General features: G+C 44.7%; 1 protein-coding gene across 3 annotated transcripts in view; it reads left to right on the forward strand.

Moving 5' to 3' along the window:
• The first annotated feature begins 1,188 nt into the window (after nt 1–1,188).
• The window catches only part of mfsd3 (major facilitator superfamily domain containing 3), a 113,939-nt gene continuing 89,972 nt past the window's right edge, over nt 1,189–25,155 (forward strand). For 2 of the 3 annotated variants that reach the window (XM_072584936.1, XM_072584956.1), the window contains exons 1-3: nt 1,189–1,436; nt 9,004–9,049; nt 14,463–15,196. In XM_072584936.1, the coding sequence (XP_072441037.1) occupies nt 14,527–15,196 (670 nt within the window). In that variant the 5' untranslated portion in view covers nt 1,189–1,436; nt 9,004–9,049; nt 14,463–14,526. The remainder of the gene's footprint in view (nt 1,437–9,003; nt 9,050–14,462; nt 15,197–25,155) is intronic. The other variant, XM_072584946.1, reaches the window with a different exon arrangement.

A 25,155-nucleotide genomic window follows, 5' to 3' on the forward strand; every position in this document is an offset into this window, starting at 1 on the left:
AGCCATTGCAAGTGTAATGATGAAAACTTATAAGGAAAATGATGCCAATCTGAATCAGAGTACACATGGGGTAAGAGCTTGGGGATAACACATGTGAACAGGGGCTTTAAAGTATTTAAAGGAAAGGGGCAGATGGAGTTTAATTTGGATAATTTTGAAGTGTTGCATTTTGGTAAGCCAATACGCTGGGGCTATTTTCCCTGAAGTGTCGGAGGCTGAGGGGTGATACTATGGAGGTTTATAAAATCATTAGGGGCATGGATAGGATATACAGCTAAGATCTTTTTTTTTCTCAGGAGTTCAAAACTAAAGGGCATAGGTTTAAGGTGAGAGGGGAAAGGTTTAAAAGGGACCTATCGGGCAACTTTTTCATTCACAATGGGGTGTGAATGGAAGTGGTGGAGGCTAGTACAATTACAACATTTACAAGGCATTTGGGTGGGTACATGAATAAGAAGGGCCTGGAGAGATACGGGTGAAATGCTGGCAAATGGGACTAGATTAGGTTAGGATATCTGGTAAGGGGAATGGATCTGGGTGGGTTACTCTTTGGAGGGTCGGTATGGACGCGTTGGGCCGAAGGGCCTGTTTCTACACTGTAGGGATTTTGTCATTTGCATTATTGATAGATCACTAGATCTAATAAACACAACTCTTGTTCGAGTAACGGGACATGTGCAAACCACCATCCTGTTTACAGGGGTGAAGCCACAGACTGGGAACATTTTGTGAACTGTTGGCAGTTCAATGGTCAGCACTGCTGCCTCACAGTGCCAGGGACCTGGGTTCGATTTAACCTTTGCACAACTGTCAGTGTGGAGTTTGGGCATTCTACCCCGTGGCTGCGCAGGTTAGGTGGATAGGCCATGCTAAATTGCCTAGGGTTCAAGGATGTGCAGGTTTGGTGGATAGGCCATGGGAGATACAGATGGTGGGGGTCTGGGTGGGATGCTCTTCCGAGGGTCGGTGTAGACCCGAGGGGCCGAATAGCCTGCTTCCACACTGGAGTGATTCTATGAGAAGAAAACTGATGGTTAGGATTCATTGTGTTCACACCTTGCTATCCCGAACGAGCAGTGTCTAAACAGTGCGGAGTATTTTCGCAGTTTTGTTATTGTACCAGCTATGACCTCAAGGGGAGCTGGCAAACGGAAATACATTTAATTCAAAAAGCATTAGAAGGGCGGGAATTGAGGGTAGCATAATATGAGTGTGTCCAACAATCTGTTTCCATGTTGTAACCTGGTTCTGAAAATAGATGAACCCCGATCTTCGGGAGCGGTCCCCCGACCAAGGCTCTCACTTCCTGGTTTGCAGATCGATGACGCCGTTTTAACGCTGACTCAGAGGCTGGTTGGTTTCTTCACGAACACGCGTTACTTCAGCTGCAGCTGGTGGACGAATGTGAGAGTGGGAAAGGCCAGCACCCGGAAAGAGTGAGCCCAGAAGTCTATGCAATGTATCAGACTGTCCCTGGACACTGTTAGCACAGAGTCCTCTGTACTGTATAAGTCAGTGCTTGGACAGTGTCAGCACAGGGTCCTCTGTACTGTATCAGTCTGCTCCCGGACAGTGTCAGCACAGTGTCCTCTGTACTGTATCAGTCTGTGCCCAGTCTCATCACCGGGTCCTCTGTACTATATCAGACTGTTCCCGGACATTGTCAGCACAAAGTCCTCTATACTGTATCAGTCTGTGCCCAGACAGTGTCAGCACAGTGTCCTCTGTACTGTATCAGTCTGTGCCCAGACAGTCTCAGTACAGAGTCCTCTGTACTGGATCAGTCTGTGCCCAGACACTGTCAACACAGGGTCCTAGGTATTGTTTCACTCTGTGCCCGGACTGTGTCAGCACAGAGTCCTCTGTACTGCATCAGTTTGTGCCCGGACAGTGTCAGCACGGGGTCCTGTGTACTATACCAGACTGGTCCCGGACACTGTCAACACAGGGTCCTCTATATTGTATCAGTCTGTGTCCGGACAGTGTCAACACAGGGTCCTCTATACTGTATAAGTCTGTACTTGGACAGTGTCAGCACAGGGTGTTCTGTACTGTAGCAGTCTGTGCCCGGACGGTGTCATCACATGGTCCTCTGTACTGTATCAGTCTGTGACCGGACAGTGTCATCACCGGGTCCTCTACTGTATCAGTCTGTGCCCAGACATTGTCAGCGTTGGGTCCTCTGTAGTGTATCAGTCTTTGCCTAGTCAGTGTCAATACAGGGTCCTCTGTACAGTATCAGTCTGTGCCCGGACAGTGTCAGCACAGGGTCCTCTGTATTGCATCAGTCTGTGCCCAGACAGTGGCAGCACAGAGTCCTCGGTACTGTATCAGACTGCTCCTGGACACTGTCAACACAGGGTCCTCTGTATTGTATCAGTCTGTGACCATACAGTGTCAACACAGGGACCTCTGTACTGTATAAGTCTGTGCTTGGACAGTGTCAGCACAGGGTGCTCTGTACTGTATCAGTCTGTGCCCGGACACTGTCAGCACAGTGCCCTCTGTCCTGTATCAGTCTGCTCCCGGACAGTGTCAGCACACGGCCCTATGTACTGTATCAGTCTGTTCCTGGACAGTCTCAGTACAGAGTCCTTTGTACTGTACCAGACTGCTCCCGGACACTGTCAGCACAGGTCCTCTGTACTGTATCAGACTATGCTCGGACAGTGTCAGCACAGGGTCCTCTTTACTATATCAGTCTATGCCCGGACATTGTCAGCACAGGGTCTTCTGTATTGTATCAGTTGGTGCCCGAGCAGTGTCAGCACAGAGTCCTCTGTACTGTATCAGACTGCTCGCGGACAATCTCAGCACAGGGCCCTCTGTACTGTATCAGACTGCTCGCGGACAATCTCAGTACAGAGTCTTTTGTACTGTACCAGACTGCTCCCGGACAGTGTCAGCACATGGTCCTCTGTACTGTATCATTCTGTGCTCGTACAGTGTCATCACTGAGTCCTGTGTACTGTACCAGACTGTGCCCAGACATTGTCAGCATTGGGTCTTCTGTAGTGTATCAGTCTGTGCCTGGACAGTGTCAACACAGGGTCCTCTGTACTGTATCAGACTGCTCCCAGACAGTGTCAGCACAGGGTCCTCTGTACTGTATCAGACTGCTCCCAGACAGTGTCAGCACAGGGTCCTCTGTACTGTATCAGACTGTGCCCGGACAGTGTCATCACCGGGTCCTCTGTACAGTATCAGTCTGTGCCCCGACCGTTCCCGCACAGGGTCCTCTTTACTGTCTCAATCTATACCCGGACATTGTCAGCACAGGGTCCTCTGTACTGTATCAGACTGATCGCGGACAATCTCAGCACAGGGTCCTCTATGCTGTATCAGTCTGTGCCCAGGCAGTGTCAACAGAGGGTCCTCTGTACTGTATCAGTCTGTGCCCGGACAGTGTCAGCACAGAATCCTCTGCACTGTATCAGACAGCTCCCGGACAATGTCAGCACTGGGTCGTCTGTACTGTATCAGACTGCTCCTGGGCAGTGTCAGCACAGGGTCCTCTATACTGTATCAGTCTGCTCCTGGACAGTGTCATCACTGGGTCCTGTGTACTGTACCAGACTGTGCCCAGACATGGTCAGCATTTGGTCCTCTGTACTGTATCAGTCTGTGCCTGGGCAGTGTCAACACGGAGTCCTCTGTACTGTATCAGAATTCTCCGGGACAGTGTCAGCACATGGTCCTCTGTAATTTATCAGTCTGTGCCCAGACAGTGTCAGCACAGCGATCTCTGTATTGTATCAGACTGTTCCCGGACAGTGTCAGCATAGGGCCCTCTGTCCTGTATCAGTCTGCTCCCAGACAGTGTCAACACAGGGTCCTCTGTACTGTATCAGTCTGTACCCAGACAGTGTCAGCACAGATTCCTCTGTACTGTATCAGACTGTTCCCGGATAGTGTCAGCACAGAATCCTCTGCACTGTATCATACTGCTCCCGGACAATGTCAGCACTGGGTCCTCTGTACTGTATCAGACTGCTCCTGGGCAGTGTCAGCACAGGGTCCTCTGTACTGTATCAGTCAGTGCCCGTTCAGTTTCAGCCCAGGGTACTCTGTACGCTATCAGGCTGTGCCCGGACAGTGTCAGCACAGGGTCCTCTGTACTGTATCAGTCTGTGCCCAGACAGTGTCAACACGTGGTCCTCTGTACTGTATCAGTCTGTGCCCGGACAGTGTCAGCACAGGGTCCTCTGTACTGTATCAGTCTGTGCCTGGACAGTCTCAGTACAGAGTCCTTTGTACTGTACCAGACTGCTCCCGGACAGTGCCAGCACATGGTCCTCTGTACTGTATTAGTCTGTGCCCGTACAGTGTCATCACTGGGTCCTGTGTACTGTAACAGAATGTGCCCAGACATTTTCAGCATTGGGTCCACTGTAGTGTATCAGTCTGTACCTGGACAGTGTCAACACAACGTCCTCTGTACTGTATCAGTCTGTGCCCGGACCGTGTCAACACAGAGTCCTCTGTACTGGATCAGTCTGTGCCCAGACACTGTCAACACAGGGTCCTTAGTATTGTTTCACTCTGTGCCCGGACTGTGTCAGCACAGAGTCCTCTGTACTGCATCAGTTTGTGCCCAGACAGTGTCAGCACGGGTTCCTGTGTACTATACCAGACTGGTCCCGGACACTCTCAACACAGGATCCTCTGTATTGTATCAGTCAATGTCCGGACAGTGTCAACACAGCGTCCTCTGTACTATCTCAGACTGTTCCCGGACATTGTCAGCACAGAATCCTCTGCACTGTATCATACTGCTCCCGGACAATGTCAGCACAGAGTCCTCTGTACTGTATCAGTCTGTGTCTGGACAGTGTCAACACAGGGTCCTCTGTACTGTATAAGTCTGTGATTGGACAGTGTCAGCACAGGGTCCTCTGTACTGTATCAGACTGCTCCCGGACAGTGTCAGCACAGGGTCCTCTACTATCTCAGACTGTTCCTGGACATTGTCAGCACAGAGTCCTCTGTACTGTATCAGTCTATGCCCGGATAGTGTCAGCACATCGTCCTCTGTACTATCTCAGACTGTTCCCGGACATTGTCAGCATAGTGTCCTCTGCACTGTATCAGTCTGTGCCCGGACAGTGTCAGCACAGGGTCCTCTGTACTGTATCAGTCTGTGCCCGGACAGTGTCAGCACAGGGTCCTCAGTACTGTATCAGTCTGCTCCAGGACAATGTCAGCACACGGTCCTCTGCACTGTATCAGTCTGTGCCCGGACAGTGTCATCACCGGGTCCTCTGTACTGTATCAGTCTGTGCCCAGACATTGTCAGCGTTGGGTCCTCTGTATTGTATCAGTCTTTGCTTGGTCAGTGTCAATACAGGGTCCTCTGTACTGTATCAGTCTGTGCCAGGACCGTGCCAGCACAGGGTCCTCTTTACTGTATCAGTCTATGCCTGGGCATTGTCAGCACAGGGTCCTCTGTACTGTATCAGTCTGTGCCCAGACAGTGTCAACACAGGGTACTCTGTACTGTATCAGACTGTGCCCAGACAATGTCAGCGCTGCGTCCTCTGTAGTGTATCAGACTGCTCCTGGGCAGTGTCAACACAGGGTCCTCTGTACTGTATCAGTCTGTGCTTGGACAGCGTCAGCACAGGGTGCTCTGTACTGTATCAATCTGTGCCCGGACAGTGTCAGCACAGGGCCCTCTGTACTGTATCAGACTGCTCCCGGACACTGTCAGCACAGTGTCCTGTGTACTGTATCAGACTATGCCTGGACAGTGTCAGCACAGGGCCCTCTGTACTGTATCAGACTGCTCCCGGACACTGTCAGCACAGTGTCCTGTGTACTGTATCAGACTATGCCTGGACAGTGTCAGCACAGGGCCCTCTGTACTGTATCAGTCTGTGCCCGAACATTGTCAGCACAGAGGCCTGTGTACTGTATCAGACTGCTCCTGGGTAGTGTCAACACAGGGTCCTCTGTACTGTATCAGTCTGTGCCCAGTCAGTGTCAGCATAGAGGCCTCTATACTGTATCAGACTGCTCCCGGATAATGTCAGCACTGGGTCCTCTGTACTGTATCAGACTGCTCCTTGGCAGTGTCAGCACAGAGTCCTCTGTACTGTATCAGTCTGTGCCCGGACAGTCTCAGTACAGAGTCCTTTGTGCTGTACAGGACTGCTCCCGGACAGTGCCAGCGCATGGTCCTCTGTACTGTATCAGTCTGTGCCCGGACAGTGCCAGCACATGGTCCTCTGTACTGTATCATTCTGTGCCCGTACAGTGTCATCACTGGGTCCTCTGTACTGTACCAGACTGTGCCCAGACATTGTCAGCATTGGGTCTTCTGTAGTTTATCAGTCTGTGCCTGGACAGTGTCAACACAGGGTCCTCTGCACTGTATCAGACTGCTCCCGGACAATGTCAGCACAGAGTCCTCTGTACTGTATCATACTGCTCCCGAGCAATGTCAGCACTGGGTCCTCTGTACTGTATCAGTCTGTGCCTAGACAGTGTCAGCACAGGGTCCTCTGTACTGTATCAGACTGCTCCTGGGCAGTGTCAGCACAGGGTCCTCTGTACTGTATCAGACTGCTCCTGGGCAGTGTCAGCACAGGGTCCTCTGTACTGTATCAGACTGCTCCTGGGCAGTGTCAGCACAGGGTCCTCTGTACTGTATCAGTCTGTGCCCAGACATTGTCAGAATTTGGTCCTCTGTAGTGTATCAGTCTGTGCCTGGGGATTGTCAGCACAGAGTCCTCTGTCCTTTATCAGAATTCTCCGGGACAGTGTCAGCACATGGTCCTCTGTACTGCATCAGTCTGTGCCCAGACAGTGTCATCACAGGGACCTCTGTAATGTATCAGTCTGTGCCCGGACAATGTCAGCACAGATTCCTCTGTACTGTATCAGATTGTTCCCGGTCAGTGTCAGCACAGAATCCTCTGTACTGTATCATACTGCTCCCGGACAATGTCAGCACGGGGTCCTGTGTACTGTACCAGACTGTGCCCAGACATTTTCAGCATTGGGTCCACTGTAGTGTATTAGTCTGTGCCTGAACAGTGTCAACACAGGGTCCTTTGTACTGTATCAGTCTGTGCCCGGACCGTGTCAACACAGAGTCCTCTGTACTGTATCTGTCTGTGCCCAGACAGTGTCAGCACAGAGTCCTCTGTACTGTATCAGTCTGTGCCCAGACACTGTCAACACAAGGTCCTCTGTATTGTTTCACTCTGTGCCCGGACTGTGTCAGCACAGAGACCTCTGTACTGTATCAGTCTGTGCCCAGACACTGTCAACACAGGGTCCTAGGTATTGTTTCACTCTGTGCCCGGACTGTGTCAGCACAGAGTCCTCTGTACTGCATCAGTTTGTGCCCAGACAGTGTCAGCACGGGGTCCTGTGTACTATACCAGACTGGTCCCGGACACTGTCAACACAGGGTCCTCTGTATTGTATCAGCATGTGCCCGGACAGTATGAGCACAGGGTCCTCTGTACTGTATCAGTCTGCTCCCGGACAGTGTCATCACTGGGTCCTGTGTACTGTACCAGACTGTGCCCAGACATTGTCAGCATTGGGTCCTCTGTAGTGTATCAGTCTGTGCCTGGGCAGTGTCAACACGGAGTCCTCTGTATTGTATCAGTCTGTGCCTGGACTGTGCCAGCACAGAGTCCTCTGTACTGTATCAGAATTCTCCGGGACAGTGTCAGCACAGGGTCCTCTGTACTGCATCAGTCTGTGCCAGACAGTGTCAGCACATGATCCTCTGTACTGTATCAGTTTGTGACCAGACAGTGTCTGCACATGGTCCTTTGTACTGTATCAGACTGTTCCCGGACAGTGTTAGCACATGGCCCTATGTCCTGTATCAGTCTGTGCCCGTTCAGTCTCAGTACAGAGTCCTCTGTACTGTATCAGACTGCTCCCAGACAGTGTCAGCACATGGTCCTCTGTACTGTATCATTCTGTGCCCGTACAGTGTCATCACTGGGTCCTGTGTACTGTACCAGACTGTGCCCAGACATTGTCAGCATTGGGTCTTCTGTAGTCTATCAGTCTGTGCCTGGACAGTGTCAGCACAGGGTCCTCTGTACTGTATCAGACTGTGCCCGGACAATGTCAGCACAGGGTCCTCTTTACTGTATCAATCTATGCCCGGACATTGTCAGCACAGGGTCCTCTGTACTGTATCAGACTGCTCCCGGACACTGTCAGCACAGAGTCCTCTGTACTGTATCAGTCTGTGCCCAGACAGTGTCAACACAGAGTCCTCTGTACTGTATCAGTCTGTGCCCAGACATTGTCAGCGTTGGGTCCTCTGTAGTGTATCAGTCTTTGCTTGGTCAGTGTCAATACAGGGTCCTCTGTACTGTATCAGTCTGTGCCAGGACCGTGCCAGCACAGGGTCCTCTTTACTGTATCAGTCTATGCCTGGGCATTGTCAGCACAGGGTCCTCTGTACTGTATCAGTCTGTGCCCGGACAGTGTCAGAATTTGGTCCTCTGTAGTGTATCAGTCTGCTCCCGAACAGTGTCAACACAGGGTCCTCTGTCCTGTATCGGACTGTGCCCAGACAATCTCAGTACAGGGCTGTGTACTCTATATTAGTATTGTCCTGCCTTTGTGAGCGAGGGGGACTATTTTGAGTGTCTCCCCTCCGGGTCACACTGCAGATTGTTACAATAACCTCCCATTGTCCCCGGACGTTCTACCATTGTTTGTTTATTTGTTTTTGTTGAAGTAAAAACCGAAAGCTTCCTGCATTTCCCCCCGTGGGGAGAGCAGCGCATCACATTAACGTCGCCGCTCACCCTTGGCGAAGTCATCAAACGCAAAACCCAAGCAGGAACCGATCATCGGAGAGTGGATCGTGTGTTCGCTGAGAGAGCGGCCTTCTCAATGAACTGCTGCTGGTTCAGTTTCAAAAGAGAACCGCCAAATCTAGCCCATAGTCTGGTGGCGATATTCCTTAATGTGACATTGTCCATTATAACTCATATCTCACCTTTTGCCTCTGCCACCTAGGTTCATTAGCCGAACAAGAATGTTGTGGAGTCCCCAGCAAATAAAGGTGAGTCTCCAAGCCACTTAAGGACGGATCAAGAACGTATTTCTTTAAAATATTTTTGCTTATTATAGTTCCAAAAATGACTTTTTGGCATGTAGTCAATCTCATCGAATTGAATTATGATGAATTTTTTTTGCCTTTTTAATTCTGGACATTGGTAGAATTATTTTATAGATTTATATGTATTTATTTATAATCATACAGTATGGAAAGAGAGAACTGGTCCATGACCACCATGTTCCCAAACTAAACTAGTCCAAGTGCCTCGTTTGGCCCATATCCCTCAAAATCTTTCTTATTCATGTTCCTAACCAAATGTCTTTTGAACATTCTAGCTGGACCTGCATCTACCACTTCCTCTGACAGTTCAATCCACACAGGAACCACTCTCTGTAAAAAAACTGAATTGCCTCTCATGTCCTTTTTGAATCTTGCTCATCACTCCTTAAAAATATGCCCACTAGTTTGGAACTCTTTGCCTCTGGGAAAAGACCTTTGCTATTCACCCTTTCTATTCCCCTCATGATTTTATAAACCTCTATAAGGTCAACTGTCAACCTCCTACCCTCCAGTGAAAGAAGTCCCAGCTTATCCAGCCTTTTTTATATATATTATTCATACTCTCCTTTACTGGCAACATCTTGGTAAATCTTTTCTGAACATGTTTTAGGTTTTCCTGTGAGGGCCAGGTATTTAGTGGCAAGAGATCAAATGTTACGTCCAACCAGAGTTTGCTAACCCAACTTCACACAGCTTGACATCTATTGCCTCCATAAACTCCACTTGTAAATCGCTACGCTTGCTTCTAGAAATATATCACAGCTGGGTACCACCTATTTGCAGCCCTCATCCCTCTATATTTTACTAATGCATTAAATAAATGTAGGACTTTCCACTTATACATCCTTTCGCTTCATTGTATCTTTACAGTCTTTTTCCATCTTATATTCCTTCTTGTCCTAACAGAAAAGAAACTCTATTCTTTTGATACCTTAACTTTTGTAAAGCTTCACCTTCATTTGTTCGCTGAAGAAGGAGTTAGTCAGGCATCTTGACTTTCAACTTTAGACCACACTAAATTCTTCCACAACCCTTTAGCATCTTATAATATTTATTGCAACATATCTCGCTAATTAAGCCCAAAACATCTTAATCTATCCTTAGCATTGAATCCACTTATTTAATTGTATGAACTATATGAAATATGGATTGTATGAAAACCAGAAAAAGAAAGTTTTCATTTGAAAACTAATTACTGAGAGTGAAATGAAATCTAGATTTGCCACATGTATCTTGATTTTCAGGACTGGGGGATTGTGGAGAGTGGGACCAGTTTGGGTGAGGGATCAGAGAATTGATGGGTGTGGGGATCTGAGAGGAGCATGGAAAGGAGGCAGAGGGAGAGAGACCCTCCCAGTTCCTGGGCCTTCCTTGTACCCACAGTCTTAGCTCCTTGTGCCCTTCCTCCCTACTCCCCCGGTTCTGGGTCTTCCTTGCGCCCCATCCCATCCACCTAGGTCTCTGGCCTTCCTTGTCACCCCCACTCTGGGAAGCAATGGCCCAGTGGTATTTTCACTGGACTGTTAATCCAGAGACCCAGGTTATGTTCTGGGGATTTGGATTCATGTCCTGCTGCAGCAGATGAACTCAATAAAAATTTGGAATTAAGATACGAATGATGATGGTAAAATTGTTGACAATTGTTGGGGAAAACCCCATTTGGATCATTAATATTCTTTAAGGAAAGAAACTATCATCCTTACCTGCACTGGCCCACGTTTGACTCCAGACCCACAGCACTGTGGGTGATTCTGACCTGCATTCTGGGCAATAAGGGATGATTTTGGAACCCTCTTCCCTCTCCTATTTCCCTGTCCCTGTCCCAGTCCCATATTCCCTTTCCTCACCACTGAAGCCCAGTTCAAAATTGCATGCACTTTCCTGGGCAAATGCAGTATTTTCTATAGTGACCTTGTACAACCTGATATTCTTTAGCAGTTTTCCATAGCACAGTTTTCTATAGCAGAATGACCTGTGGCAGCCTCTGTGGAGTTATTTCAGTGACATGTTGTGTTTGTGACCATATGAATGCATATTCCTGAAGGAGCATACATATTCCAGAGTTGAGTGGCAACATCTCTAAACAGTTTGATTAAAAGTATCTGAAATCTAGATTTCACAGATTTCTCTTTTTGATTTTTCAAATGTAAACTATTTTAATGTCACTTTGTTATGAAAATTTGTTATAGAGTCGTAGAGATGTATAGCATGGAAACAGACCCTTCGATCCAACCCGTCCATGCCGATCAGATATCCCAACCCAATCTAGTCCCACCTGCCAGCACCGGGCCAATATCCCTCCAAACCCTTCCTATTCATATACCCATCCAAATGCCTCTTAAATGTTGCATTTGTACCAGCCTCCACCACATCCTCTGGCAGCTCATTCCATACACGTACCACCCTCTGCGTGAAAAAGTTGTCCCATGGGTCTCTTTTATATCTTTCCCCTCTCACACTAAACCTATGCCCTTTAGTTCTGGACTCCCCAACCACAGGGAAAAGTCTTTGCCTATTTACCCTATCCATGCCCCTCATAATTTTGTAAACCTCTGTAAGGTCACCCCTCAGCCTCCGACGCTCCAGGGAAAACAGCCCCAGCCTGTTCAGCCTCTCCCTATAGCTCAAATCCTCCAACCCTGGCAACTTCTTGTAAATCTTTTCTGAACCCTTTCAAGTTTCACAACATCTTTCCATTAGGAAGGAGACCAGAATTGCACGCAATATTCTAACAGTGGCCTAACCAATGTCCTGTACAGCCGCAACATGACCTCCCAACGCCTGTACTCAATACTCTGACCAATAAAGGAAACAATACCAAACACCTTCTTCACTATCCTATCTACCTGCAATTCCACTTTCAAGGAGCTATGAACCTGCACTCCAAGGTCTCTTTGTTCAGCAACACTCCCTAGGACCTTACCATTAAGTGTATAAGTCCTGCTAAGATTTGCTTTCCTAAAATGCAGCACCTCGCATTTATCTGAATTAAATTCCATCTGCCACTTCTCAGCCCATTGGCCCATCTGGTCAAGATCCTGTTGTAATCTGAGGTAACCTTCGCTGTCCACTACACCTCCAATTTTGGTGTCATCTGCAAACTTACTAACTGTACCTCTTATGCTCGCATCCAAATCATTTATGTAAATGACAAAAAGTAGAGGACCCACTACCGATCCTTGTGGCACTCCACTGGTCATAGGCCTCCAGTCCGAAAAAAACCCTCCATCACCACCCTCTGTCTTCTCCCTTTGAGCCAGTTCTGTATCCAAATGGCTAGTTCTCCCTGTATTCCGTGAGATCTAACCTTGTTAATTAGTCTTCCTTGGTGAACCTTGTCGAACACCTTATTGAAGTCCATATCACATCTACCGCTCTGCCCTCATCAATTCTCTTTGTTACTTCCTCAAAAAACGTAATCAAGTTTGTGAGACATGATTTCCCACGCACAAAGCCATGTTGACTATCCCTAATCAGTCCTTGCCTTTCCAAGTACAAGTACATCCTGTCTCTCAGGATTCCCTCCAACAACTTGCCCATCACCGACGTTAGGTTCACTGGTCTACAGTTCCCTGGCTTGTCCTTACCACCCTTCTTAAACAGTGGCGCCACGTTAGCCAACCTCCAGTCTTCCAGCACCTCACCTGTGACTGCCAATGATACAAATATCTCAGCAAGAAGCCCAGCAATCACTTCCCTGGCCTCCCATAGAGTTCTAGGGTACACCTGCTCACGTCCCGGGGATTTATCCAGCTTTATCCGTTTCGAGACATCCAACACTTCCTCCTCTGTAATATGGACATTTTGCAAGATGTCACCATCTATTTACCTACAGTCTATATCTTCCATACCCTTTTCCACAGTAAATACTGATGCAAAATACTCGTTTAGTATCTCCCTCATTTTCTGTGGCTCCACACAAAGGCCGCCCTGCTGATCTTTGAGGGGCCCTATTCTGTCCCTAGTTACCCTTTTGTCCTTAACTCTATTTGCCAAAGCTATCTCATGTCTCCTTTTTGCCCTCCTCATTTCCCTCTTAAGTATACTCCTACTTCCTTTATACTCTTCTAAGTATTCACTCAATCTATCCTGTATATACCTTACATATGCTTCCTTCTTTTTCTTAACCAAACCCTCAATTTCTTTAGTCATCCACCATTCCCTATACCTACCAGCCTTTGCTTTCACCCCAACAGGAATATACTTTCTTTGGACTCTTGTTATCTAATTTCTGAAGGCTTCCCATTTTCCAGCTGTCCCTTTACCTGTGAACATCTGTCCCCAATCAGGTTTCAAAAGTTCTTGCCTACTACTGTCAAAATTGGCTTTTCTCCAATTTAGAACTTCAACTTTTAGATCTGGTCTATCCTTTTCCATCACTATTTTAAAACTAATAGAATTATGGTCACTGGTCCCAAAGTGCTCCCCCACTGACACCTCAGTCACCTGCCCTGGCTTATTTCCCAAGAGTAGATCAAGTTTTGCAACTTCTCTAGTAGGTACATCCACATACTGAATCAGAAAACTGTCTTGTACACACTTAACAAATTCCTATGCATCTAAACCTTTAACACTATGGCAGTCCCAACCTATATTTGGAAAGTTAAAGTTCCCTTCCATAACCACCCTATTATTCTTACAGATAGCTGAGATCTCCTTACAAGTTTGTTTTCAATTTCCCTCTGACTATTAGGGGGGCTATAATACAATCCCAATAAGGTGATCATCCCTTTCTTGTTTCTCAGTTCCACCCAAATAACTTAGATTTTAAAAAAAACTGGGTCACTAATATTGAAAGAAGGAAATCTGCCCTATGTACCTGGTATAGCCTACATGTGATTCCTGATCAACAGCAATGTTGTTTCCTTCTAATTATTCTCTGGGCAATTAAGAATGGGCAATAAATATTGGTCTAGCCAGAGACAACTACATCCCATGAATTATTAAAAAAACTTATTTACTGCTGTGTTTAACTCTATGATTAAAACTAATCTGGGCACAATATGGCCCCGCAAATGACAAACACCTGTTGACCACTTTCAGCGATGTTAGAAATCCTAAATTGCCTTTTAAATTGCATTTGGATATTGAAGCTCTATTTTCACTGGTAGAATTGTAATTGTAAACACCAACTTAATTAACTCATACACTATAGCACTTATAAGAGCGTATTTAATCAATTTTAAAATCATATACAATTAGTGCTGTAGTAAATCTACTTTATTAATAAGATGTTTTATTCTTTAATATTAACCCAACAATTTGAAAATTAACACCTAAAACACTGCTACTTTAAGATACAAATGAAATTATTAGTGTTGGGTATAAAGAATTGTTGTCTTTGTTCTTGTTGCAGATATTGAATTCATCACTGATATACATGGAAGTGTTTGATTTACCTTGGAGAACATCCAATTGAAATGGCACCCTACAAATTGAAATTATTTGGCCTGTTGTATTTTGTACAAGGAATACCCTATGGATTACAATCTGGTTTACTACCAATTTACCTCAGAACTATTGGAATTTCATATACCAAAATTAGTTTGACTAAGTTCTTGTACTTCCCTTGGCTACTGAAGATACTTTGGGCTCCATTTGTGGATCAATATGGGACAAAGCAGAAATGGCTGCTATCTAGTATGTTTGGTCTGTTTCTATGTAGTTTAATAATTTCCAAACTGCATCCAAAGACTGATTTCCCAATGTTGTCCTTCATTCTGCTGCTGATGAACTTCTTTGCTTCAGTTCAAGATATTGCTGTTGATGGAATAGCAGTACGATTACTCAGTAATGAGGAAATTGGCTATGGCAACACCATCCAGGTTGTGGGTTATAAGACAGGCTCTGTCGTTTCAGGAGCAGGGCTTTTGACAATGATGGACCATATTAGCTGGGATATGCTCTTTATAGCAATCTCTGTTATTTATGTGATTGCTATCATTTGTGCATGCTTCACGCCTGAACCTCCAATAACCTCTGTTACAGAAACTAGGTTGCCTGTATTGAATCCCCGTGAAATACTAAAAGAAGTAGTTCATGTGCCTGGAACCATTTGGACTCTAATTTATGTCATCATTTACAAATTAGGTGAGTGTGACATTATTTTGATTGATAAAAAATAATATCCTGTCCGTGTATTTTTCCATATACATCAATATTTTTGTTTTAAAAGTCTAATTTATCTTTCTAGTTTTCGGTTCTGAAGTAGGGTGCCACCAAATACACAAAGCACAACTTGTGAATTCTTGCTGCAGATGCTGACAGACTTGGTGTGTTTTGTTATATATGACATGTTTCTTTGTCAGAAAATCTCTTCAATGCAATGTTGTCATTTGAAATCAATACAAATTGTTTACAAAGAACTGATCTATGCTACTGTGCTGCAGATTTGGCAGAATTTAATGGGGCCTATCCACTGATTGTTGAGGTGATGGCCCTACATGGTAGGATGTCTCATCTCTTAGAGCTACCAGCCAGGAACACCACAGTAGCACCACGGTAGACCCGAGAAGGAGACTCATTAATGGAACCGTGGAATGCATGTAAATTGGGTGAGCCCGCAGGGTTAGGTCAGGGAGGTCCTGGTGTGAAGGATGTTCTGGTCAAAAGGCAGGTGCCTTATCTCATGGGAAGCCCTTGCTGTTGGTTGATTCCTCCAATGGAAATGGGGTATCCCAACAGGAAGAACATCCTACATCAAACCACAAGCAAATCTGCTGGGGTTCAGCATGGCTCTATTGATGAGCTCCTTAATTCATAGAACCATAGAATCCCTAAAGTGTGGAAACAGGCCATTCAGCCCAGCAAGTTCACATCAACCCTCCCACCCACACCCATTCCCATACCCTATTTCTCTACATTTCCCCTGACTAATGCACCTAACCTACGCATCCCTGAACACTATGGGCAATTTAGCTTGGCCAATTCACCTAATCTACACATCTTTTGACTGTGGGAGGAAACTGGAGCACCTGGAGGAAGCTCACACAGATGTGGGAAGAATATTCAAACTCCACACAGACAGTCTCCCAAGGCTGGAATTGAACCTGGGTCCCTGGCACCGTGAGGCAACAGTGCTCAATAACCGAGCCTCTACTTGTAGGTAGCATGCCTGTTTATTGGTGTTGATGACACAAACAGGTGTGACATGACATGGATGCCAGTTGCACCCAAGCTGGTGGTATCACCCCCTTCCCTCCATTGAACCAGAGTGCTATTCCACTGATGAGGATGCTACCCCTCTTGGTGCGTTATTATCACGATTGGCCTCCTTGTCTTCCCTGACTGAAGGTTCATCTACAATGCAAGTGCCCATGATAGAGGCTGCTGCTGTATTGACAGCAGAATAGCAGTCTCTATAGATGCTCCTCTGGCATTTCTATGACAAAGATGACTGCCACACATATTTCAGCTGAAGGAAGGTACAAGAGATCAGATCCCACCACCCCATCCATGGCTTCAAGAGAAGCACCCACCATTAGATGTAGCTGAGATCTGAGGCCATTGTATCAACTGGAGCACTAAATAGATCACTATTTTATTTAGAGCCATAGAGCTGTACAGCATGGAAATAGACCCTTCGGTCCAACTTATCCATATCGACCACACATCCTAAATTAATCCAGTCCCATTTGCAAACATTTGGCCCATATCCCTCTAAACCTTTCCTATTTATATACCTATTCAGATGCCTATTAAATGTTGCAATTGTACCACCCTCCACCACTTCATTCCATACATGCACCACTTTCTGTGTGAAAATGTGGTCCCTTTTAAATCTTTCCTCTCACTTTAAACCCATGCCCTCTAACTTTGGACTCCCTTACCCTGGGTAAAAGACTTTGACTATGCACCCCATCCACGCCCCTCATGATTTTATAAACCTATTTAAAGTCATCCCTCAGCCTGCAACTCTCCAGGCAAAATATCCCCAGCCTATTCAGCCTCTTCCTATAGTGCAAACTCTCTGACCCTGGAAATATCCTTGTAAATCATTTCTGAACCCTTTCAAGTTTCACAACATCCTTCCTATAGCACAGAGATGAGAATTGAATGCAATATTCCAAAGTGGCCTAACCAATGTCCTATACAGCTGAAATATGACCCTCCAACTCCCATACTCAATGCACTGCAGAATAAAGGCAAGCATACCAAACACCTTCTTCACTATTCTATCTGCCTGCGACTCCACTTTCAAGGGACTATGAACCTGCACTCCACGATCTCTTCATCACTGGAATTGCAACCTCAGAAACCAAATGGTCTACCTGATGTAGTGTTTTGAGCAGATAATTTTGGTTGCAGCACCACTCGGACAGATGGATGAGTAGATGTCTCTTTATAGGATCTCCTTTGTGGCCTAGATCTGCATGTTGAGATGAGCTGCTGGAGCCTTGCCAACTGAAGGAGACGGACCCATGGCAGCTGCCTGAAAAGTGATTGCAAACATCTGGGAAGCTTGTGTTGTAGCTGAATGTGATGAGTGAACAGGACCATGTGAGTTGAGGTCATGACAGTCAGGTTTTGATGAACCCAAGTCTTCAGAGAAAATTGGGTTAATGATGAAAAGGAATTTGCTGTGAAGCTCCCTCTGGTGGCAGAGGAGATTTGTGGTTTTATTAATACCGTGTGTGTCTGCTCCCTCTGGTGGTATAGTTTTAGGCGAAAGTGGGTACTGCAGATGCTGGAGATTAGAGTCAAGATTAGAATGATGCTGGAAAAGCACCGCAGATCAGGCAGCATCCAAGGAGCAGAAAAATTGACATTTTAGGCAACAGCTCTTCATCAGGAATGCATGATTGATGAAGGGCTTTTGCCTGAAACGTCGATTTTTCTGCTCCTCTGACCTGCAGTGCTTTTCCAACACCACCCTAATCTGGTATAGTTTTAGTTTAATCTTGTCAGTACACATAATTAGTTGTGCAGGAACCTCTAGTGCAATGTATGAGAAATTAGTATGTTGAAGAGTAGACATATGACAATAATGAAGGTAATGGCAGATTCTAATTCACAGTGTTTCAGGATTCCAACACTTATTTGATATTCATAGATAGATGGGTTAAAAAAATCATGTCTGTCAGTTTCCTATACTTGGATCTCAAACATAATAGGAGTTAACTGTGTACATTAAATTTCTCTCTACATGTGTGTTTATCTGAACTATTATCAGTGCGGTAGAGGATGTTAAAGGATGTGAATTAGAAGCTGGCAGAAACAAACATCCTCAAATTGTTGTGCTCTTCAAAGACACCAGAGAACTTTCAGCAAATAGCAGTAACTCAAAACCAATGCAGTATACTTTAACCAAATAAAAAGAAAAGCTTTTTCATATAATCCTTAGCTCAAGCTGAAGACACTCTGTACACTGGTGATCAACCAATTTTTCTCTTCACAAACAGTAATTAAATGGTATTTAAAAGTTGTGACTGCAATACTTGCAACAAGTATAGCACAGATTACTGTTAACTATTTGTGTAAATGCTGTTTGTTTCTAACCCCAGTTCTGTTTAAAACCTCATCATCATAGAGGTCAACAGCACAGAAAAAAAGCTTTTCAGTCTGTTAAGTCTGTGTGCCAGTCAAAAACAACCACCTATCTATTCCTATCCCATTCACCAGCACTTTGTTCATAGATTTGTATGCCTTGACATTGCAAGTGTATATTTGAATGCTTCTTAAATGTTATGGGGCTTTCTGCCTCTATTAACCTTCCAGGCTATGAGTTCCAGATTCACACCACTCCCTGAGTGAACTTTTTCCTCACAACCCCAGTAAACCCCCTGTGTCTGACCTTAAATCTATGTCCCCTGGTTATCTATCCCTCCACTAAGGGGAAAAGTTTCTTTCTGTCTATGATCCTCATGACTTTACACATCTCAATCACGTCAGTCTCTCTGCTGCAAGGGAAAGCAACCCCAGTCTATCCAAACTTTCTTCGGAAAAATTCTTAATCTGTGTTTTCACTGATGGTGTTTAATTTGTTGCTATTTTTATTATACATTCTTTTTTTTAATGTTAGAATACTAATACTTCACAGTATTATGCTTTTATTCAGGACCCAAAAATAACATGCTGTATAAAAGACTCCACCTTTGTCTGCAACTTCTAACAAGCTTCTATACTTTTCTACTAATTAAAATTTTGCGATTCTTAATAATGTTTCGTTAGCTTTATTTTAAGACATAACCAAACTTCCTAGGCTGGCTAGCTTTTATTTAGAAACATAGAAAATGGGAACAGGAGTAGACCTTGCTTCTCCATCATGATGACCGTGCTTGACCATCCAACTCGACAGCTTGTCTCTGCTTTTCCCTTTATATCCTTTTGATCCCTTTAGCCCTAAGTGTACGTTCAATCCTTCTTGAAGTCATACAATGTTTTTGCCTCACTGCTTTCTATAATAACAAATTCCACAACTCATCACTCTATAGGTGAAGACATTCGTTCTCATTTCAGACTGAAATGCTTTACCCCTTATGCTTTGATGGTGACCACTAAATCTGGACTCTTATTGCGAGGCACGTCCTTCCTGCATTTACTCTGTCTAGTCCTGTTAACATTTTGTCAGTTTCTATGAGATTCCCTCTTCATTCCTCTGAATCATAGAATCCCTACAGTGTGGAAACAAGCCTTTGGCCCAACAAGTCCACGCTGACCCTGTGAAGAGTATCCCACCTAGACCAATTCCCCCACCCTATTACTGTATATTTGCCCCTGACTAATGCACCTAACTTACACATCCCTGAACACTATGGGCACTATTGTCTAAAATAGATTGTGAATAGCTGGGGTCCTAGCACGGATCACTGCAGCACCCTATAATTATTGGTTGACGTTTGGGCAAAGGCCTGTTTATTCCTACTCTTTGTTTCCTGTCAGCCAACCCATTTTCTATCAATTTCAGTACATACTCCCAAATCCATATGCTTCAATTTTACAAGCTGAGCTCTTATGAGAGAATTTATCAAAAGCATGTCCACTGACTCCCCTTCATCAACTCTATGAGTCACATCCTCGAAGAATTCCAGTAGATTGGTCAAACATGATTTCCCTTACATAAATCCATGCTGACACTTTCAGATTCTGGCACTAATAGTGTTCAGCTATTAATGTTTTTATAATGAACACTAGTATTTTCCCCACTATCAACATCAGGCTGAATTGTTTAGAATTTCCAGATTTCTCACTGCCTCCCTTTTTAAATAGAGGGGCTACATTAGCTACCTTGCAATCTGCAGGAACTGTTCTAAAGACTCCTAGAAGATGACCACCGATGCTTCCACTATTTTTTAGTTCCACTTCCTTAAGTACTATGGGATGTAGATATCAGGCCCTGGGGATTTATCTGCCTTCAATCCCAACACCATTTCTCTACCAAGTGCTGACTCCCTTCAGTTCCTCCATCTCACTAGACCATGTATTCCCCAATATTTCTGGTATCTTATTTGTGGCTTCCTTTGTGAGCACAGAAACAAAGTATATATTTAGTTGATCAGCCATTTCTTTGTTTCCCATTATAAATTTCCCTGTTTCTGACTGTATACGACTTACTTTTGTCTTCACCAATGTTTTCTCTTCATATACCTACAGAAACTTTTTTATAGCTGACTCTCGTACTCCATTTTCCCCTTCTTAAGCAATTCGTTTGTCCTCCTTTGCCGAATTTTAAACTGCCCTGCATGTCAGACCTGTTTGTTTTTCGGCAAATTTGTATGCCTCATCTTTGGATCTAATACTATCTTCCAATTCCCTTGTAAGGCATGGTTTACCCGCCTTTCCTATTTTACTTCTGTGCTTGACGGGAAAGAACAATTGTTGCAGTTCACCCATTTGCTCTTTGAATATTTGCCATTGCCTTTCCACTGTCTCTTCTTTAACTAATGTTTCACAACATACCATAGCCAACTCATGCCTCATACCATTGTAATTTCCTCTATGTAAATTGAGAACCTTTCCACAGAATCAACTACATCATTTCCATGCTGTACACCTCTTTGACTCTATGGTGCTGTGAGTCTCCATCCTGATGACAAATTCTATCATCCCTAAGGGGCTTTGCACAACTAGATTGTCAGTTATTCTCATTACGCAATACCCAACCTAGGATGGCCTGCCCTGTAGTTGGTCCCACAATGTATTAGTCCAGAAAATCATCGTGCGTACGGTCCAGGAATTACCCCTCTATGATATTATTATAAATTGAATTACCCAATCTATATGCAAATTAAAGTCACCCATAATTACAGATGTTCTTTTCTTGCATATGTCTCTAATTTCCCGTTTAATGCCATTCCCAAGATTGGAGGTCTATATACAATGTCCACTAATATCTTTTGCTCCTTGCTGTTTCTCAACTGTACCATTTTTGGAGCTAATATTATTGCTCACTATCATGTTAATTTCCTCTTTAATCAGCATTGTAACTCCACCACCTTTTCCTTTTTGTCTGCCTTTCCGAAGTACTGATTATCCCTGGATATTCTGTTCCTATCCCTGGTCACCTTGCAGCCATATCTCAGTAATTCTGCTTTATCATATCTGTTTTCATCTATTTGCATGATTAATTAATTTGGTTTACTACAAAATGCTCTGCGCATTAAGGTACAAAGCCTGAAGGCTTTACTTCTTAACATTAAATGTCCAATTTCCATTATCTGTGGCTCTCTTTGATCCTGACCTTTGAATCCTCTGATTATCATTTTTCTTACTTCCCTTTCTGACTTTCGTTCTTGTTGTAAGTTTGCTCGCTGAGCTGTAGATTTGTTTTCAGACGTTTCGTCACCATGCTAGGTCACATCATCAGTGAGTCTCTGATGAAACACTGGTGTTCTATCCCACTTTCTATTTATCTGCCTTGGCCTGTTGTGGTGGATAATATTATTTCTGCTTCTCTTTCTGAGAGGTTGGTAAATGGGGTCCAAATTGATATGTTTGTTAATGGAGTTCTGGTTTGAATGCCATACCTCTAAGAGTTCCTGTGCATATCTCTGTTTAGCCGATCCCAGGATGGATGTATTGTCCCAGTCAAACTGGTGTCTCTCTTTGTCTGTGTATATGGATACCAGTGATAGTTGGTCATGTCTTTTAGTGGCTAGTTGGTGTTCATGTTTCCTGGTCGTCAGTTTTCTGCCCAACTGTCTAATGTAATGTTTGCTGCAGTCCTTGGAGAGTTTTGTTTTATGACGTTCATTCTTCTGGTTGTTGGTACAGGGTCCTTTAAATTCATCAGGAGCTGTTTGAGTGTGGTGGTAGGTTTGTGGGCTACCATGATGCCTAGGGCCCGTAGTATCTGGTCGTCATCTCTGAGATGTCGTTAATATATGGCAGAGTGGCTAGAGTTTCTGGGCGTGTTGTGTCTTCTTGATTAGGTCTGTTGTGTAAGAATCGGTAGACTGTGCTTAACGGCTACCTGTTTTTCCTGAATATGTTGTACAGGTGTTTTTCCTCAGATTCTCTTAGTTCCTGGGTGTTGCAGTGTGTTGTGGTTCATTTAAATATTGTCCTGATGCAGCTCTGTTTGGGGGTGTTGGGATGATTACTCCTATAGTTGAGTATCTGGTCAGTGTGTCTGGTTTTACTATAAATGTTGGTCTGTCGCTCTTCATCGGGTTTGTAGTCTATCATGACGTCTCGGAAGGGGAGTCTGTTGTTATTGTTCTCTTCCTCTTTGGTGAACTTTATACTGGTAAGGACGTTGTTTATGTATTTGTGGGTTTCTTCTAATTTGTTCTGTTTCATGATGACAAAGATGTCATCCACACAGTTGACCCAAAGCTTGGGCTGGATCACGGGGAGGGCTGTTCATTCTAATCACTGCATAACTGCTTCTGCTCAGAGTCCTGATATTGGTGATCCCATAGGTGTCGCCTTGATTTGTTTGTGTGTCTTGTTGTTGAAGGTAAAGTGAGGCACAGGTCTACTAGTTTGAGGATGTTATCATTGCTGATGAAGTTGGTGCTGTCTGGTGTTTGTGTCCTTGGTTCGTCCAGCAGTGAGGCCAGTGTTCCTTTGGCTAGAGTGATATTGATTGACGTGAATAGGGCCATTACATTGAAGCAAACCATGACCTCGTCATCCTCTACCTTGGTGTCTTTGATGATGTCAAGGAATTCCTAGGTGGAGTGGATGGAGTGGCTTAAGTCTTCTAATAGATGTTTCAGTTTGTGTTGCAGTTCCTTTGCTAGTCTCTATGCCAGTATACCGGGAAGTGAGACTATGGGTCTGAGGGAGGCCCTTGTTTATGTATCTATGATAATCCGTAGAAACTGGGGGGTGTTGGATCCATCAGGTTTCATTCTTTAGAGGTCTGTCTTGTAAATTTCACCTGTCTTGTGAAGTTTCCTCTGGGGTGCTGTAATGCAGTTTTCTAGCTATGGAGTTGGATCCATCACCACCTGTTAGTAGGCATTAGTATCTGTGATAGTGTGTTTGCTTTATCAATGTATGGTGTTCTGTTCAGGGTGACGGTCATGCGCCCTTTGTCCTCTGCCTTTTCAGAGTCTTTCCAGTGCTTTCCTTGCCAGTGCGTTGAGGATGTTCCCTTCTTTCTTTATGCGTAGTGTTGTTGCTTCTGTCTGTCTGATGGTCTGCTGGATTTCTTCTGTAAGTCTGTTGTCTTTCAGGGTGGATTCCAGTGCAGCTAGGAAGTCCTTTTTGTCTGCATCCCTGTGGTTGAAGTTCATCCCTTGAACTAGGACAGCCTTTTCTGTGTCTGTGAGTGGTCGGTCTGACAGGTTCTCAATCTGAATTGTCTGTGTTATTGTTGTGTGTAAGCTTGGCCAGTTTTTCTTGTAGGGTTCGTCTTTACTTTGTCTTAGTCTGCTGCTGTTTAGTGTTGATGGCATGTTGTAGTATATTTGTCCACTCATGGTCAGTTGCATTAGTGTACAGAGTTTTTTGGTGCGAAATTTCTCGTTCGTATTTGTGGAGTCCATTGTAGGCATCATTTATCATTTCTAGTAGCATCCTGCGGCTGTTCTGTTCTGCTGTTCATCTGGCTTGTGGGGTATTGAGAGGTGGTTTACATTTGACACATCGTGGCAATGCCTTTTTCCTGATGCATTTAGGCAGTACAGTTGTTGGCAGGTGGTGCTCAGTCAGATGGCGTTGATTTCCTATCTTTGGGCTAATTTGAGCATATTGCACCCCTAGGTATTTGCAACTTTTGACAAGATTTGTAACTCAGATTGTGGATCAGGTTATAAGTTTGATCGGTGAGCTGGTAGATTTGTTCTCAGATGCTTTGTTCTTGTCCTTGATTCCTGCTCCTCTGAAATTTGCATAGGTTGCCAACCCCCTGCCATTCATTTTGTCTCTATATTCTGTGCTGCCATCAAATCACTGTTCCTGAGCATGTTATTGATCAAAGATGGGAATATTGGCACTGCATTCATACATGGTATATTCACCTTTAGGATAAGATGCAAAATCAATGTTCATATATATGCTGGATACAAAAGGTTCTATAAATTTTCAAGAACAGAAAGATTGCAAATGTCTTGGCCAATTATCCACTGTTCTACCTTTATCTTGTAACCATTTGTGGGCTCTTTCTGTGCACAGTTTGTCTAAGTAATAGCAGTGATACTATAGAAACCTTAGTGTGGTGGCAGGACGTTTGGCACATTGAGCCCACATCCACCCTCTGAAGAGCGTCCCACCCACACCCACCTCCCCCTTCCCCGTCCTTGCCACCCTGTATTTGCCATGGTTGATCCATCTAGCCTGCACATCCCTGGACACTATGGGCAATTTAACCAATGCACCTAATCCACACAACTTTGAACTGTGTGAGGAAACTTGAGCACTCAGAGGAAACCCATGCAGACACGGGGAGCATGTGCAAACTCTTCGCAGCCAATCACCCAAGGGTGGAATTGAACCCAGGTCCCTGGCATTGTGAGGCAGCAGTGCGAACCACTGTGACAGTCCACGTCAGACCTAATGAAATTTGCAGAAAATGTGAATGGTGGTGCATATAATTCCACTACACCTAACCTGGAAGTCATTATTCTAACTCTGTTATTAAAGTTACATTATGCTTCATT

The sequence above is a fragment of the Chiloscyllium punctatum genome, chromosome 2, assembly GCF_047496795.1.
Source record: "Chiloscyllium punctatum isolate Juve2018m chromosome 2, sChiPun1.3, whole genome shotgun sequence".
NCBI lineage: Eukaryota > Metazoa > Chordata > Chondrichthyes > Orectolobiformes > Hemiscylliidae > Chiloscyllium > Chiloscyllium punctatum.